The sequence below is a fragment of the Oncorhynchus masou genome, unplaced genomic scaffold, assembly GCF_036934945.1.
Source record: "Oncorhynchus masou masou isolate Uvic2021 unplaced genomic scaffold, UVic_Omas_1.1 unplaced_scaffold_439, whole genome shotgun sequence".
NCBI classification, from domain to species: domain Eukaryota; kingdom Metazoa; phylum Chordata; class Actinopteri; order Salmoniformes; family Salmonidae; genus Oncorhynchus; species Oncorhynchus masou.
In genome coordinates, this window is record NW_027010781.1 from 141,390 (window position 1) to 162,049 (window position 20,660).

The window sequence follows — 20,660 nt, forward strand, 5'->3', positions numbered from 1 at the left end:
ACAATGTGAGCAAATGAGGTGAGAAAGGAGGTAAAGGCAAAAAAGGCCATGGTGGCAAAGTAAATACAATATAGCAAGTAAAACACTGGAATGGTAGTTTTGTAATGGAAGAATGTGCAAAGTAAAGATAAAAATAATGGGGTGCAAAGGAGCAAAATAAATAAATACATTAAATACAGTTGGGAAAGAGGTAGTTGTTTGTGCTAAATATGATCATTCAACAAGTCTCAAGTTACCTTAACTTCTCCTTTTGATACCTAGAAACATCTACATTAAATGAATTAGTGAAAAGTGAGTTAACATTCTAATGTGAATGATGATGATTTCTAATATTGTGTCTGGTTTCATCCATCAGATGTCTGTGATCTCACACTGGACCTAAACACAGTAAACAGACACCTCTCTCTGTCTGAGGAGAACAGAAAGGTGACATGTAGGAGAGAGGAGCAGCCGTATCCTGATCACCCAGAGAGATTTGAGGACTGTAAACAGGTGCTGTGTAGAGAGGGTCTGACTGGGCGCTGTTACTGGGAGGTAGAGAGGAGTGGAGGGGCTGTTATTGGAGTGACATATAAAGGAATCAGCAGGATAGGAAGGGGTGAGGACTGTTGTCTTGGATGTAATGACAAGTCCTGGAGTCTGATCTGCTCTGACAACCGTTACAGTTACACTGCCTGTCACAATAATAATCTCACTACCATAGACGTCCCCTCCTCCAGCTCCCACAGAGTAGGAGTGTATCTGGACTGGCCAGCCGGCACTCTGTCCTTCTATAGAGCCTCCTCTGACACACTGACCCACCTGATCACATTCACCTCCACATTCACTGAGCCACTCTATCCAGGGTTTGGGGTTTGTTTTTACTCCAACTCAGTGTCTCTCTGTCAGTGATACACACTTTGGACTTTGGGGACTTTGAAATAATATTAATATATTATATTATATATATATATATATATATATATATATATATATATATACTTACACACACACACTGGACACACACACACTGGACACACACACACTGGACACACACACACTGGACAAAAACACACACTGGACACACACACACTGGACACACACACACTGGACAAAAACACACACTGGACAAAAACACACACACACACACACACACACACACTGAACACACACACACTCACACACTAGACTCACACACACACACACTGGACAAACAAACACACACACCTGCTGGACACACACACACTGGACACACACACTCACTGGAAAAAACACACACACACTGGACACACACACACTGGACACACACACACTGGACACACACACACTGGACACACACACACTGGACAAAAACACACACTGGACAAACACACACACACACACACACACACACACTGAACACACACACACACACACACACACACACACACACACACACACACACACACACACACACACACACTGGACAAAAACACACACTGGACAAAAACACACACTGGACAAAAACACACACTGGACACAGACACACTGGACAAAAACACACACACACACACACACACTGAACACACACACACACTGAAAACACACACACACACACACACACTGGACAAACAAACACACACACACACTGGACACACACACACTGGACACACACACACTGGACATAAACACACACTGGACATAAACACACACTGGACACACACTGGACAAAAACACACACACACACACACACACACTGAACACACACACACACACTGAACACACACACACACACACTGAACACACACACACACACACACACTGGACAAACACACACACACACACTGGACAAACAAACACACACACCTGCTGGACACACACACACACTGGACAAACAAACACACACACCTGCTGGACACACACACTCACTGGACAAACACACACACTGGACACACACACACTGGACACACACACTGGACACACACACACTGGACACACACACACACTGGACCCACACACACACTGGACAAAAACACACACTGGACCCACACACACTGGACCCACACACACTGGACAAACACACTGGACAAACACACACACTGGACAAACACACACACACACACACACACACACACACACACACACACACACACACACACACACACACACACACACACAGGACACACACACACACTGGACACACACACACACTGGACACACACTGGACACACACACACACACAAACACACACTAGACTCACACACACACACACTGGACAAACAAAAAAACACACCTGCTGGACACACACACACTGGACACACACACACACTGGACACACACACACTGGACACACACTCACTGGACACACACACACACTGGACACACACACACTGGACACACACACACACTGGACACACACACACTGGACAAAAACACACACTGGACAAAAACACACACACACACACACACACACTGGACACACACACACACTGAACACACACACACACACACACACTGGACAAACAAACACACACACACCTGCTGGACACACACACACACACTGGACACACACACACACTGGACACACACACACTGGACACACACACACACTGGACACACACACACACTGGACACACACACACTGGACACAAACACACTGGACACACACACACACTGGACCCACACACACACTGGACAATAACACACACTGGACCCACACACACTGGACAAACACACTGGACAAACACACACACTGGACAAACACACACACTGGACAAACACACACACACACACACACACACAGGACACACACACACACTGGACACACACACACACTGGACACACACACACACTGGACACACACTGGACAAACACACACACTGGACAAACACACACACACACACACACACACACACACACACACACACACACACACACACAGGACACACACACACACACAGGACACACACACACACTGGACAAACACACACACTGGACAAACACACACACACAGGACACACACACACACACAGGACACACACACACACTGGACACACACACACTGGACAAAAACACACACTGGACAAAAACACACACTGGACACACACACACTGGACACACACACACACTGGACACACACACACTGGACACACACACACTGGACAAAAACACACACTGGACAAAAACACACACACACACACCGGACACACACACACACTGGACACACACACTAGACTCATTCACACACACACACTGGACAAACAAACACACACTGGACACACAAACACACACACCTGCTGGACACACACACACTGGACACAAACACACTGGACCCACACACACACTGGACCCACACACACACTGGACAAAAACACACACTGGACCCACACACACTGGACCCACACACACTGGACCCACACACACTGGACAAACACACACACTGGACAAACACACACACACACACACACAGGACACACACACACACACAGGACACACACACACACTGGACACACACTCACACTGGACACACACACACACTGGACACACACTGGACACACACACACAAACACACACTAGACTCACACACACACACACACTGGACAAACAAACAAACACACCTGCTGGACACACACACACTGGACACACACTCACTGGACACACACACACTGGACACACACACACTGGACACACACACACTGGACAAAAACACACACTGGACAAAAACACACACACACACACACACACACTGGACACACACACACACTGAACACATACACACACACACACACTGGACAAACAAACACACACACACCTGCTGGACACACACACACACTGGACACACACACACGCTGGACACACACACACACTGGACACACACACACACTGGACACACACACACACTGGACACACACACATACACACACTGGACAAACAAACACACACACACCTGCTGGACACACACACACACTGGACACACACACACACACTGGACACACACACACACTGGACACACACACACACTGGACACACACTCACTGGACACACACTCACTGGACACACACTCACTGGACACACACACACACACTGGACACACGCACACACACTGGACACACACACACACTGGACAAACACACACACACTGGACAAAAACACTGGACAAACACACACACACTGGACAAAAACACACACTGGACAAAAACACACACTGGACAAAAACACACACTGGACAAAAACACACACTGGACAAAAACACACACACACACACCGGACACACACACACACTGGACACACACACTAGACTCATTCACACACACACACTGGACAAACAAACACACACTGGACACACAAACACACACACCTGCTGGACACACACACACACTGGACACACACACTCACTGGACACACACACTCACTGGACAAACACACATACACACACTGGACAAACAAACACACACACACCTGCTGGACACACACACACACTGGACACACACACACACACTGGACACACACACACACTGGACACACACACACACTGGACACACACACACACTGGACACACAAACACACACACCTGCTGGACACACACACACACTGGACACACACACTCACTGGACACACACACTCACTGGACAAACACACATACACACACTGGACAAACAAACACACACACACCTGCTGGACACACACACACACCGGACACACACACACACTGGACACACACACTAGACTCATTCACACACACACACTGGACAAACAAACACACACTGGACACACAAACACACACACCTGCTGGACACACACACACACTGGACACACACACTCACTGGACAAACACAGGACACACACACACACTGGACACACACACTCACTGGACAAACACAGGACACACACACACATGCGCGTCTTCCTATAATTGTGATTTTTACCCAGGACCTCTTACAAAAACACTGTTAAAATACCAATGTGATAATTTGTTTTCTTTTATTGTTGATTAACAAATTGTATAATTATATACAATTATATATGTACTTCATAGTTGTATAAGTTTACAAGTATATATATTGTACTTTTCATAATAAAACATACTTGAAATAAGAAAAGGCTTGTTAATTGTGAAAACAGTTTGTTTATTGAGTTTACGTTTCCTCTGTCAGGTTGATGTTAACCTGCGACTGGTTGAAACATGAAACAAATATGAAATACAAAACAATTAAATATGTGGAATAGAATTAAACAAATTGTACAATTAGTACAACAGAGTGTTGTAATGCAGGGTCACTATAGCAACAGAGTTCTCTCTGCTCTCTCCCTCTGCTCTCTCTCCCTCTGCTCTCTCTCCCTCTGCTCTCTCTCCCTCTGCTCTCTCTCCCTCTGCTCTCTCTCCCTCTGCTCTCTCTCCCTCTGCTCTCTCTGTTCTCTTTCTGCTCGCTCCCTCACTCTCGCACTCTCTGCTCTCTCAGCCTGCTCTCTGCTCTCTCTCTGCTCTGCTGCTATCTCTTTTCTCTGCTCTCTCTTTGCTCTCTGCTCTCTCCCTGCTCTCTGCTCTCTCCCTGCTCTCTCTCACTCTTTCTTTGCTTTCTCAGCCTGCTCTCTGCTCTCTCTGCTCCCTCTCTCTCTCACACTCTCTGCTCTCTCTCTCCCACACACTCTGCTCTCTCTCCCTCTGCTCTCTCTCCCTCTGCTCTCTCTCCCTCTGCTCTCTCTCCCTCTGCTCTCTCTGTTCTCTTTCTGCTCGCTCCCTCACTCTCTCACTCTCTGATCTCACTCTCTGCTCTCTCAGCCTGCTCTCTGCTCTCTCTCTGCTCTGCTGCTCTCTCTTTTCTCTGCTCTCTCTGCTCTCTCTTTGCTCTCTGCTCTCTCCCTGCTCTCTGCTCTCTCCCTGCTCTCTCTCACTCTTTCTTTGCTTTCTCAGCCTGCTCTCTGCTCTCTCTGCTCCCTCTCTCTCTCACACTCTCTGCTCTCTCTCTCCCACACACCCTGCTCTCTCTCCCACACTCTGCTCTCTCTCCCACACTCTCTGCTCTCTCTCTGCTCTCTCTCTCTCCCACACAGTCTGCTCTCTCTCTGCTCTCTCTCTCTCTCTCTCCCACACTCTCTGCTCTCTCTCTCTCCCACACTCTGCTCTCTCTCTCTCTCTCCCACACTCTCTGCTCTCTCTCTCTCCCACACTCTCTGCTGTCTCTGCTCTCTCTCTCTCCCGTCTCTGCTCTCTCTCTCCCACACTCTATCTTAACAGTGGTGCAGTTTGGACAATCACCACTTGATGGCAGTGTTAAACCAGAAGTGATGAAAACAACATCACTGCAGAGAGAGAGAGAGAGAGAGAGAGAGAGTCTAATATACTGATATACAGTAACATTCAGAAAGTATTCAGACCCCTTGACTTTTTACACATTTTGTCACATTACAGACTTATTCGAAAATGGATTACATGTGTTTTTCCCCTCATCAATCTACACACAATAACCCAGAATTACAAAGCAAAAACGGTTCACTTTATGTGTGAACATTTTTATTTAAAAAAAACGTAGATATCACAGAGGGAGAGTAGAGAGTCAGAACAGAGGGAAAGAGAGAGAGGGAGAGTAGAGAGTCAGAACAGAGGGAAAGAGAGAGAGGGAGGGTAGAGAGTTAGAACAGAGGGAAAGAGAGAGAGAGGGTGTGTGGAAGTTGCTTTATGTTTGGTAATTGGGTGCCTTTGAGCCCTGATGGGCTGGGTGACATCAGTGACTCTCTGATTGATATGAGTTGCTGTGGAGGGAGAGCAAGAGAGAGAGGGAGGGAGAGATTAGTCAGCAGAAATGATTCAGGACGACGTTAGTCTTCAAATGTACTTCTTCATTTCTCTCTTTCCCCACTGAGGAAGATAAAGGAGACAGACGGACGGACGGACGGACGGACAGGACAGACAGGACAGACAGGACAGACTGGACAGACTGGACAGACAGACAGACAGACAGACAGACAGACAGACAGACAGACAGACAGACAGACAGACAGACAGACAGACAGACAGACAGACAGACAGGAGGGCTAGGTAATCAGGAATTCCTCCCAAGGTGTATATTGATTTTAGTCCCCTTCTCATTAACTAGCTGCTGACAGTGACCAGAGATGGCTAGATTGAGCTGGAGGGGTGTGTGTGTGTGTGTGTGTGTGTGTGTGTGTGTGTGTGTGTGTGTGTGTGTGTGTGTGTGTGTGTGTGTGTGTGTGTGTGTGTGTGTGAGAGAGAGACCTCTTGGAACTCCCCATCCCGGATCCGGGATCGTGACTAAAGCCTCAGGCTCATTAGCATAACGCAACGTTAACGATTTCTGAAAATTGCAAATAAAATGAAAATAATGCGTCTGCTCTCAAGCTTAGCCTTTTCTTAACAACACTGTCATCTCAGATTTTCAAAATATGCTTTTGAACCATAGAAATTGACTAATTTGTGTAAAGCTAGCAGTATGCAAAGCTAGCATAGCATTTTGAGTAGCATTTAGCACGCAACATTTTCACAAAAGCCAGATAACCAAATAAATAAAATCATTTACCTTTGAAGAGCTTCTGATGTTTTCAATGAGGAGACTCTCAGTTACATACCAAATGCGCAGTTTTTCCTGAAAGCGTCTGTGTGTAGGAGAAATCGTTCCGTTTTCTACATTGCGTCTGGCTACCGAAACGAACCGAAAATTCAGTCACCTACAACGTAAAACTTTTTCCGGATTAACTACATAATATCGACCGAAACATGGCAAACGTTGTTTGGAATCAATCCTCAAGGTGTTTTTTCACATATCTCTTCATTGATATGCAGTTCGTGGAAGCTTGCTTTCCTCTCTGTATCGCATGGAAAAATACTGGCAGGTGACTTTTGCGCACCAATTTCGGCGCAGGACACCGGGCGGACACCTGGTAAATGTGGTCTCTTATGGTCAATCTTCCAATGATCTGCCCACAAATACGTCACAATGCTGCAGACACCTTGGGGAAACGACAGAAAGGGTTGACTCACTCCTCTCGCATTCACAGCCATATAAGGAGACAATGGAAAACAGAGCCTCAAAAATCCTTGTCATTTCCTGGATGCCATCTCATCTTGGTTTTGCCTGAAACTCACGTTCTAGGGCACGCACAGAGAATATCTTGGTATTTCTGGACACGTCAGAGTGTTTTCTGTCGAATGGTATCAATTATATGCATAGTCGAGCATCTTTTTGTGACAAAATATCTTGTTTAAAACGGGAACGTTTTTCATCCAAAAATGAAATAGCGCCCCCATAGACGTAAGAGGTTTTAACAAAGTTTAGCAGTAGCTTTTTGGACACCTTTCTTCGCATTTTGAACGAGTGGATTACTGAAATCAATGGCGCCCTTCTAAACTGACTTTTTGGGATATAAAGAAGGATTTTATCTGACAAAACGACACTACATGTTGTACCTGGGACTCTTAGGATTGCAAATCAGAGGAAGATTTTCAAAAAAGAAGTGAATAATGAATCGCTATTTGTGACTTTATGAAACCTGTGCTGGTTGAAAAATATGTTAATGTGCGGCGCGGTCCTCAAACAATCGCATGGCACACTTTCCCTGTAAAGCCTATTGTACACCAGACACTGCAGGTAGATTAACAAGAATTTAAGCTTTTAACCCATATCACACCTATCTACCTGTCACGTTCTGTCCATCGTTCGTATGTGTTTTCCTTGTTTTAGTGTTGGTCAGGACGTGAGCTTGGTGGGCATTCTATGTTGTGTGTCTGGTTTGTCTATTTCTATGTTTGGCCTGATATGGTTCTCAATCAGAGGCAGGTGTTAGTCATTGTCTCTGATTGGGAACCATATTTAGGTAGCCTGTTTTGTGTTGGGTTTTGTGGGTGATTGTTCCTGTCTCTGTGTTTGCACCAGATAGGACTGTTTAGGTTTTCACTTTTCTTGTTTTGTATAGTCTGTTCATGTATAGTCGTCTTTAATAAAAACATGAATAACCACCACGCTGCATTTTGGTCCGCCTCTCTTTCACCAGAAGAAAACCCTTACACTACCTAAATGTTTAATATCCATCATTTTTATGATTATTTATTTGAATTGTGCACCCTCCAATTTCACCGGATGTTGTCGACTAGCCGTAAGAAGTTTTAAGAACAAATTCTCATTTACATTGACGGAAAGGAACAGTGGGTTAACTGGCCTAGGAACAGTGGGTTAACTGGTCTAGGAACAGTGGGTTAACTGGTCTAGGAACAGTGGGTTAACTGGTCTAGGAACAGTGGGTTAACTGGTCTAGGAACAGTGGGTTAACTGGTCTAGGAACAGTGGGTTAACTGGCCTAGGAACAGTGGGTTAACTGGTCTAGGAACAGTGAGTTAACTGGTCTAGGAACAGTGGGTTAACTGGCCTAGGAACAGTGGGTTAACTGGTCTAGGAACAGTGGGTTAACTGGTCTAGGAACAGTGGGTTAACTGGTCTAGGAACAGTGGGTTAACTGCCTTGTTCAGAACAACGGATCTTTACCTTGTCAGCTCGAGGATTCGATCTAGAAACATTTTTAGTTACTGGCCCAATACTCTAACCACTAGCCTACCTGCCGATCCTAGATCATAATGAATCAGATTACATGGACAGGGGGGACCTGATCCTAGATTAGCACTCCTCATCTGAGACACTGCCTGTATGAATAAGGAATGCTGTTGTAAAGTCTCGTTACAGCAGATGTTTACTGCCATCTAGTGGAAGATACTAATAAAACACTTTATTATCAGGGTGGGGAGGCGGCTGAGTGCAGGATCCATGGTGAGATGACAGAGCAGAAAACACTATATGGAGAGAAGTACAAATAAATTATTTCTGAACAATAAAGGTCAGAGTTAGAGAATAAATACCTGGAATGACATTATTACTAGTTAGTAGATCTCACAGGGTTCTGTCGTCATTATTTTACCGTACACCAGTGACGTCAGGAGGGACGTGATTTCCTCATATGAAAGTGAAAGTAAGGGTGTGGTCTACGCCTTTATAAACCAGCTGTTGAAACCGTAGCGCACATTTCTCTGCAACATTAGAAGCAGGATAAATGTGTTGATTTGAAGGACAGATTCTGGTAAGTCTTGGCTACATATAACTATTATAAAGTTAGGTTGTAGTCAGACATTCAACAGACAGAGTAGGCTTGAGATATGATTCTTTATCATGCTGCACAACCTGGACCCGTTTTCCACAATGGAATTTAGACTTAACGTTGGGAACGCATGATAAGTGGGAAACGATAATTAACAGAATACAAATTGGAGTTTACACTATTTTACAAATAAAATGTTGCGTAAGCTCGTTTACATGGGTTTACCCTCCACTATTTCCCCGTTGATACGGTGTGCAGCGTAGAGTGCATAGTCATTTATTTTTATTTCACTTATATTTAACTCGGCAAGTCAGAACAAATTCTTATTAACATTGACGGCCTACCCCGGCCAATTGTGCGCCACCCTATGGGACTCCCAATCATGCAGCCTGGATTCTAACCAGGTCCTGCAGTGACGCAGGGGGTGGGACTCTGCACCACTCGGGAGGCGGCTGAGCTGAAACAGAAAGTCAAGTTGTTATTTTGTACAGGATCCATGGTGAGACAACAGAGCAGAAAATACTATATGGAGATTATTGACAAATAGGTAAGTATTTCTGAACAATAATCTATTCTAAAGAACAGAGTATGTGAATGAATATCTGGAATGAGATATTACTAGTTAGTAGAACTGCAAATTGAGCTGAGTTGCTGACAGACAGCAGTTTTCAAAGTGTAAACTAATCAGTAGACCTACATGTTATGAGTAAAACGTCTGGTAAAGATGGTGGAGGAGCTTTTCAATTATATGAAACTGACTGTTAGCAACACCCTCTGGTTACTGTTGTTATGTGAAGGGGTGACGCCTTGACTGCAGTTTAAACTGACATTAATAAGAAAGTATCTGGACACGGCCATGTTGAGATGACAGAGCAGCTTAGTTTAATCTCTATACTGCAACACAGCTTCCAAGTAAAGTGAGTATTTCAGGTTAATACTCTAGAATAAAGTAGAGGGGACATGTGGAATACAGTAAACTAGTGTCTGAGTGCTGCTGAGTCATTCCATCCATACGGTCCCTCTTCTATCTTTCAGGTTAATACTCTAGAATAAAGTAGAGGGGACATGTGGAATACAGTAAACTAGTGTCTGAGTGCTGCTGAGTCATTCCATCCATACGGTCCCTCTTCTATCTTTCAGGTTAATACTCTAGAATAAAGTAGAGGGGACATGTGGAATACAGTAAACTAGTGTCTGAGTGCTGCTGAGTCATTCCATCCATACGGTCCCTCTTCTATCTTTCAGGTTAATAATCTAGAATAATGTAGAGGGGACATGTGGAATACAGTAAACTAGTGTCTGAGTGCTGCTGAGTCATTCCATCCATACGGTCCCTCTTCTATCTTTCAGGTTAATACTCTAGAATAAAGTAGAGGGGACATGTGGAATACAGTAAACTAGTGTCTGAGTGCTGCTGAGTCATTCCATCCATACGGTCCCTCTTCTATCTTTCAGGTTAATACTCTAGAATAATGTAGAGGGGACATGTGGAATACAGTAAACTAGTGTCTGAGTGCTGCTGAGTCATTCCATCCATACGGTCCCTCTTCTATCTTTCAGGTTAATAATCTAGAATAATGTAGAGGGGACATGTGGAATACAGTAAACTAGTGTCTGAGTGCTGCTGAGTCATTCCATCCATACGGTCCCTCTTCTATCTTTCAGGTTAATACTCTAGAATAAAGTAGAGGGGACATGTGGAATACAGTAAACTAGTGTCTGAGTGCTGCTGAGTCATTCCATCCATACGGTCCCTCTTCTATCTTTCAGGTTAATAATCTAGAATAAAGTAGAGGGGACATGTGGAATACAGTAAACTAGTGTCTGAGTGCTGCTGAGTCATTCCATCCATCTTCTGTCCCCAGGAAATATCAGTTCTTATTTAGTGAAAGCTGAAATAAATCATTCTCTCTACTATTATTCTGACATTTCACATTCTTTAAAATAAAGTGGTGATCTTAACTGACCTAAAACAAGGACTTTTTTTACAAGGATTAAATGTCAGGAATTGTGAAAAACTGAGTTTAAATGTATTTGGCTCAGGTGTATGTAAACTTCCGACTTCAACTGCATGTGTGTGTATATATTATTTTACTGCTCTAACGATGTAATTATTGTTTACCTCATTACTATTATGTTTTGATTTTTCCCTTCAATTTTTTTACTATTTATGTGATGCGCAATGCAGAGAACACTGAAGAGGAATTATCATTTAATTTCCACAGTGAATTATTGTAATGTTTGTTTATGTGTCAATTAACCCCATAAGGGATGGGTTGCCAGGTGGCGATTTGACACAATAATAAAAAGTTTTCATTCACTCATTTGTTCATTCATTTGTTCATTCATATAATTTAATTTAAGATGTTCTGTGTGTCCCTAATATCCCTTTCCACCCTGTTAGTTTGTTGTAATTCCTAGAGCAGAACGGAGAACACCATCGGGTTCCTACAAGTCTCAGCTTACATTATGGGCCATATCTGAAGATGAGGTGGACTGAGACACAGCCCATGTAAAACAAACATGCAAAAAACAGACATCTCCAGTTTAAACAGACATCTCCAGTTTAAACAGACATCTCCAGTTTAAACAGACATCTCCAGTTTAAACAGACATCTCCAGTTTAAACAGACAGATGTTAATGTGTTTATTATGTTCATCACATTTCAACAGACCATTGTAGTCTCAGGGTTAAAAATTAGGTTGACCTGGTCTCAAAAATCTCCCAAAGGCTCCTTTAAAGGTGGATTAGTTTAGCCTTTTAGATCATAAGGACCTGATCCAAGATCATAATGAATCAGATTACAGGGAGAGGGAGACCTGATTCTAGATCATAATGAATCAGATTACATGGAGAGGACCTGATCCTAGATCATAATGAATCAGATTACATGGAGAGGACGGACCTGATCCAAGATCATAATGAATCAGATTACATGGAGAGGACCTGATCCTAGATCATAATGAATCAGATTACATGGAGAGGACGGACCTGATCCAAGATCATAATGAATCAGATTACATGGAGAGGAGGACCTGATCCAAGATCATAATTAATCAGATTACATGGAGAGGAGGACCTGATCCTAGATCATAATTAATCAGATTACATGGAGAGGACCTGATCCTAGATCATAATGAATCAGATTACATGGAGAGGGGGACCTGATCCAAGATCATAATGAATCAGATTAGATGGAGAGGGGACCTGATCCTAGATCATAATGAATCAGATTACAGGGAGAGGGGGACCTGATCCTAGATCAGCTCTGAGACAATGCCTTTATGAATAAGGGCACAGGAGTCACCAGGACCAACTGTATATTGCTCTGAATAAGAGCGTCTGCTCAATGACTAAAATGTAAAATGAGTCACCAGGACAGGCATTGACAGGATGGTCACAGCCACACGTTCACTGGTTAGGTAGGACACAATATAACTGTTAGATAGGACCAACAGTAATGATACATGGATAGACAGGAACAACAATAATGATACATGGTTAGGTAGGAACAACAGTAATGATACATGGTTAGATAGGAACAACAGTAATGATACATGGTTAGATAGGAACAACAGTAATGATACATGGTTAGATAGGAACAACAGTAATGATACATGGTTAGATAGGAACAACAGTAATGATACATGGTTAGATAGGAACAACAGTAATGATACATGGTTAGATAGGACACAATATAACTGTTAGATTGGAGCAACAGTAATGATACATGTCCTCAATGTGAAGTGACATTAATCCATAAATACAAAGCACAAGTACAACCCTTTTTATATAAACCTTTTAAGGTAGTAAGAAAATAATAATTCAGTTATTATTTTAATAAAGAAGTCTTGAATTACCAATAAATCACCTGCTAGCATTAGCTAGCGTGACATTACATTGCACTGACTGACGGTGCTGTTAGCTCGTCATTAACATGGATAGCTAAGCTAGCAGACACGATTAACTTCCAGAAATATGCTTTAAATACAACATAAATATATACATCGTCACATTCGCTACTGACTTTTCGATATATGAACCAGTTTTCCAAAGACGCTATTGTGTTATACAGTTTGAAACAGTTTTTATGTCCAGCAGAAGGAGACGTGCCCTCAGAATATCTCAGACTGAACACCAGGCAGACCAACTTTCCAAATAGGGGAGAAGCACTCAAAACCCACTACTTGTTCTTTCAAGGAAAATAATACAATAATGGCAAGTCTGAAGACCTCTCGTATTAACAACCTCACTACAATAGCAGCAAATATGTTTTATGAATTCGACAACATATAATGAAAGGAAACGTTATTCATATCACCCCTCTTTCTGAGGTGAATGGTTTCACCCACTAATCTACCCGGAACTGCGGTGTTTCTGATATCCACGTTGCGCGCATCGCGAGTGAGGTTGATGGAAACTACATTTTCACTTTGTCACACATGCACCTTTGATATCCCGTTCACGAGTATCACTGTAGCCATAAATAAACTGAATATTACTAATTTAAATTCATATGGGTTAAATTGAATAGTAACTGAAATCTGAACACTGACTGTAGGCCTATAATCTAATATGAACTGAAATCTGGACACTGAGTGTAGGCCTATAATATAATAGTAACTGAAATCTGGACACTGACTGTAGGCCTATAATCTAATATAATAGTAACTGAAATCTGGACACTGACTGTAGGCCTATCTACTAATATAATATGAACTGAAATCTGGACACTGACTGTAGGCCTATAATATAATATAATATGAACTGAAATCTGGACACTGACTGTAGACCTATAATCTAATATAATAGTAACTAAAATCTGGACACTGACTGTAGACCTATAATCTAATATAATAGTAACTGAAATCTGGACACTGACTGTAGGCCTATAATCTAATATAATATGAACTGAAATCTGGACACTGACTGTAGGCCTATAATCTATTATAATATGAACTGAAATCTGGACACTGACTGTAGGCCTATAATATAATATAATATGAACTGAAATCTGGACACTGACTGTAGGCCTATAATCTATTATAATATGAACTGAAATCTGGACACTGACTGTAGGCCTATAATATAATATGAACTGCAGAATTATGCATTTCTTGCATTTAAATGAAGCAACAAATGTTAATTTAGGGGTGGAGAAATATGATTTATTTCAGTATCTCTTGAGATGATGTGAATGAGAGTGTAAGGTGTTATCTTTGACACTGATGCAAGCAGACAGTATTTTCAACCTGATCAGAAATGTTTAATCTTTTTCACAGATTTTAATTTCCTTAAAACCGTTCAGAGTGATGACATATGGACATTTTACACAGGACCAATCTTTCCACTGTTCTGGAGTTATTGCTCTTTCTCCCCGGTCCCTAAACTAAACCCTTCAGACTGATGACATGTGGACATTTGGACAGGAACACTCTTTCCACTGTTCTGGAGTTATTGAGTTTTCTCCCCGGTCCCTAAACTAAATGGTCAACTTTACCAGTGTTAACTTGTAGATTACTACTGCATTCATTCTGTCAATGTAACACATTATTATGGAGAGAACTACTTTATTTAGTCTGTCATTATTCTGGAGAGAACTACTTTATTTAGTCTGTCATTATTCTGGAGAGAACTACTTTATTTAGTCTATCATTATTCTGGAGAGAACTACTTTATTTAGTCTGTCATTATACTGGAGAGAACTACTTTATTTAGTCTATCATTATTCTGGAGAGAACTACTTTATTTAGTCTGTCATTATTCTGGAGAGAACTACTTTATTTAGTCTGTCATTATTCTGGAGAGAACTACTTTATTTAGTCTGTCAATGTAAAACATTATTCTGGAGAGAACTACTTTATTTATCTGTCAATGTAAAACATTATTCTGGAGAGAACTACTTTATTTAGTCTATCAATGTAACACATTATTCTGGAGAGAACTACTTTATTTAGTCTTCTGGGGCAACAATTTATGACAGAAGAGAAGCGGCATGTATCAAACTATAGTTGAATATTATAATCATAAATGTATCTAAATTGCAGCCAGTAGGCTATACGGTCCAGTACAGAGTAACAAACTGCACTAGCTTACTTTTTTTATTTAGATTTTTTTTGACAATCAGATGAAAATATAATTTGTGAAACAGCCTGAGCAGACAGCAGAAACAACAGTACATGGGATAAGATGTGTACATGCATCAACTCAAACACACAATACTTGAGTACCCGACTAATAACGGGATATTGGTGTGCATGTAAACACGGTCACTTGTAAAGTCTAGTTACAGCAGGTGTTTACTGCCATCTACTGGAACATACCAAGAATACATACAGACACAAATGTCAAGTTCAATAGCCTTGTTCAAGCATTGTACAAGTCCCTACACACGGAGTCCGGGGAACAGCCCAGCTAGTCGATTACCTATCAACTAGATAAATTAGCTCTGAGGTGGTTTAAACTGCATTCTAATGAGCTTTCTCTTTTTTTTTGAGGGTTTTCTCTTTTTCTTGTGTCTGAATGCATTAGATTTAAGGTAACAGTTCTATCTCAATGGCTGATCAGATGTTAGAATGCATTAGATTTAAGGTAACAGTTCTATCTCAATGGCTGATCAGATGTTAGAATGCATTAGATTTAAGGTAACAGTTCTATCTCAATGGCTGATCAGATGTTAGAATGCATTAGATTTAAGGTAACAGTTCTATCTCAATGGCTGATCAGATGTTAGAATGCATTAGATTTAAGGTAACAGTTCTATCTCAATGGCTGATCAGATGTTAGAATGCATTAGAGTTAAGGTAACAGTTCTATCTCAATGGCTGATCAGATGTTAGAATGCATTAGATTTAAGGTAACAGTTCTATCTCAATGGCTGATCAGATGTTAGAATGCATTAGATTTAAGGTAACAGTTCTATCTCAATGGCTGATCAGATGTTAGAATGCATTAGATTTAAGGTAACAGTTCTATCTCAATGGCTGATCAGATGTTAGAATGCATTAGATTTAAGGTAACAGTTCTATCTCAATGGCTGATCAGATGTTAGAATGCATTAGATTTAAGGTAACAGTTCTATCTCAATGGCTGATCAGATGTTAGAATGCATTAGATTTAAGGTAACAGTTCTATCTCAATGGCTGATCAGATGTTAGAATGCATTAGATTTAAGGTAACAGTTCTATCTCAATGGCTGATCAGATGTTAGAATGCATTAGATTTAAGGTAATAGTTCTATCTCAATGGCTGATCAGATGTTAGAATGCATTAGATTTAAGGTAACAGTTCTATCTCAATGGCTGATCAGATGTTAGAATGCATTAGATTTAAGGTAACAGTTCTATCTCAATGGCTGATCAGATGTTAGAATGCATTAGATTTAAGGTAACAGTTCTATCTCAATGGCTGATCAGATGTTAGAATGCATTAGATTTAAGGTAACAGTTCTATCTCAATGGCTGATCAGATGTTAGAATGCATTAGATTTAAGGTAACAGTTCTATCTCAATGGCTGATCAGATGTTAGAATGCATTAGATTTAAGGTAACAGTTCTATCTCAATGGCTGATCAGATGTTAGAATGCATTAGATTTAAGGTAACAGTTCTATCTCAATGGCTGATCAGATGTTAGAATGCATTAGATTTAAGGTAACAGTTCTATCTCAATGGCTGATCAGATGTTAGAATGCATTAGATTTAAGGTAACAGTTCTATCTCAATGGCTGATCAGATGTTAGAATGCATTAGATTTAAGGTAACAGTTCTATCTCAATGGCTGATCAGATGTTAGAATGCATTAGATTTAAGGTAACAGTTCTATCTCAATGGCTGATCAGATGTTAGAATGCATTAGATTTAAGGTAACAGTTCTATCTCAATGGCTGATCAGATGTTAGAATGCATTAGATTTAAGGTAACAGTTCTATCTCAATGGCTGATCAGATGTTAGAATGCATTAGATTTAAGGTAACAGTTCTATCTCAATGGCTGATCAGATGTTAGAATGCATTAGATTTAAGGTAACAGTTCTATCTCAATGGCTGATCAGATGTTAGAATGCATTAGATTTAAGGTAACAGTTCTATCTCAATGGCTGATCAGATGTTAGAATGCATTAGATTTAAGGTAACAGTTCTATCTCAATGGCTGATCAGATGTTAGAATGCATTAGATTTAAGGTAACAGTTCTATCTCAATGGCTGATCAGATGTTAGAATGCATTAGATTTAAGGTAACAGTTCTATCTCAATGGCTGATCAGATGTTAGAATGCATTAGATTTAAGGTAACAGTTCTATCTCAATGGCTGATCAGATGTTAGAATGCATTAGATTTAAGGTAACAGTTCTATCTCAATGGCTGATCAGATGTTAGAATGCATTAGATTTAAGGTAACAGTTCTATCTCAATGGCTGATCAGATGTTAGAATGCATTAGATTTAAGGTAACAGTTCTATCTCAATGGCTGATCAGATGTTAGAATGCATTAGATTTAAGGTAACAGTTCTATCTCAATGGCTGATCAGATGTTAGAATGCATTAGATTTAAGGTAACAGTTCTATCTCAATGGCTGATCAGATGTTAGAATGCATTAGATTTAAGGTAACAGTTCTATCTCAATGGCTGATCAGATGTTAGAATGCATTAGATTTAAGGTAACAGATCTATCTCAATGGCTGATCAGATGTTAGAATGCATTAGATTTAAGGTAACAGTTCTATCTCAATGGCTGATCAGATGTTAGAATGCATTAGATTTAAGGTAACAGTTCTATCTCAATGGCTGATCAGATGTTAGAAGGCATTAGATTTAAGGTAACAGTTCTATCTCAATGGCTGATCAGATGTTAGAAGGCATTAGATTTAAGGTAACAGTTCTATCTCAATGGCTGATCAGATGTTAGAAGGCATTAGATTTAAGGTAACAGTTCTATCTCAATGGCTGATCAGATGTTAGAATGCATTAGATTTAAGGTAACAGTTCTATCTCAATGGCTGATCAGATGTTAGAATGCATTAGATTTAAGGTAACAGTTCTATCTCAATGGCTGATCAGATGTTAGAAGGCATTAGATTTAAGGTAACAGTTCTATCTCAATGGCTGATCAGATGTTAGAATGCATTAGATTTAAGGTAACAGTTCTATCTCAATGGCTGATCAGATGTTAGAAGGCATTAGATTTAAGGTAACAGTTCTATCTCAATGGCTGATCAGATGTTAGAATGCATTAGATTTAAGGTAACAGTTCTATCTCAATGGCTGATCAGATGTTAGAATGCATTAGATTTAAGGTAACAGTTCTATCTCAATGGCTGATCAGATGTTAGAATGCATTAGATTTAAGGTAACAGATCTATCTCAATGGCTGATCAGATGTTAGAATGCATTAGATTTAAGGTAACAGATCTATCTCAATGGCTGATCAGATGTTAGAATGCATTAGATTTAAGGTAACAGTTCAGTTCATTAGTATTAATATTAGATTCATAGACCTGTTCAGTTCATTAGTATTAATATTAGATTCATAGACCTGTTCAGTTCATTAGTATTAATATTAGATTCATAGACCTGTTCAGTTCATTACCATAGTATTAATATTAGATTAATTGATTGAAATTATGACCATCCTCAGTAGCCTATTGCAGCAGGCTACTGGGCAACAGAAACACTTCTTACCTCAACATCTCCTTGCTATTCATGTTAAATGAATTAATCTGTCAATTTGTACTAAGCAAGCTGCTAAATCATCTTGACCAGTAGGTTATCTGAATTTTTGTTTTATTTTATTTAACTAGGCAAGTCAGTTAATAACAAATTCGTATTTACAATGACGGCCTGCTGGGGAACAGTGCCTTGTTCAGTGGCAGAACAACAGATTTTTACCTTGTCAGCTCTGTGATTCCATCCTGCAACCTTTCGGTTACTGCCCCAACACTCTAACCACTAGGCTACCTGCCGCCCCAACACTCTAACCACTAGGCTACCTGCCGCCCCAACACTCTAACCACTAGGCTACCTGCCGCCCCAACACTAACCACTAGGCTACCTGCCTCCCCAACACTAACCACTAGGCTACCTGCCTCCCCAACACTCTAACCACTAGGCTACCTGCCGCCCCAACACTCTAACCACTAGGCTACCTGCCACCCCAACACTCTAACCACTAGGCTACCTGCCGCCCCAACACTCTAACCACTAGGCTACCTGCCGCCCCAACACTAACCACTAGGCTACCTGCCTCCCCAACACTAACCACTAGGCTACCTGCCTCCCCAACACTCTAACCACTAGGCTACCTGCCGCCCCAACACTCTAAACACTAGGCTACCTGCCGCCCCAACACTCTAACCACTAGGCTACCTGCCACCCCAACACTCTAACCACTAGGCTACCTGCCGCCCCAACACTCTAAACACTAGGCTACCTGCCGCCCCAACACTAACCACTAGGCTACCTGCCGCCCCAACACTAACCACTAGGCTACCTGCCTCCCCAACACTCTAACCACTAGGCTACCTGTCTCCTCTACACTCTAACCACTAGGCTACCTGCCACCCCAACACTCTAACCACTAGGCTACCTGCCTCCCCAACACTCTAA

The 20,660-nt window shown here is 41.5% G+C and overlaps 1 protein-coding gene and 1 long non-coding RNA gene across 4 annotated transcripts in view; both read left to right on the forward strand.

Moving 5' to 3' along the window:
- Positions 1-5,059, forward strand: part of LOC135535056 (NLR family CARD domain-containing protein 3-like) — a 35,788-nt gene extending 30,729 nt beyond the window's left edge. For all 3 annotated transcript variants that reach the window (XM_064961790.1, XM_064961789.1, XM_064961791.1), the window contains exon 10: positions 356-5,059. In XM_064961790.1, the coding sequence (XP_064817862.1) occupies positions 356-891 (536 nt within the window). In that variant the 3' untranslated portion in view covers positions 892-5,059. The remainder of the gene's footprint in view (positions 1-355) is intronic.
- Positions 5,060-9,938: 4,879 nt separating this feature from the next.
- On the forward strand, positions 9,939-12,376 carry LOC135535065 (uncharacterized). Its single transcript, XR_010454805.1, has 2 exons — positions 9,939-10,038; positions 10,445-12,376. It is a non-coding gene; the product is annotated as an uncharacterized LOC135535065 (long non-coding RNA).
- Positions 12,377-20,660: the final 8,284 nt, after the last annotated feature.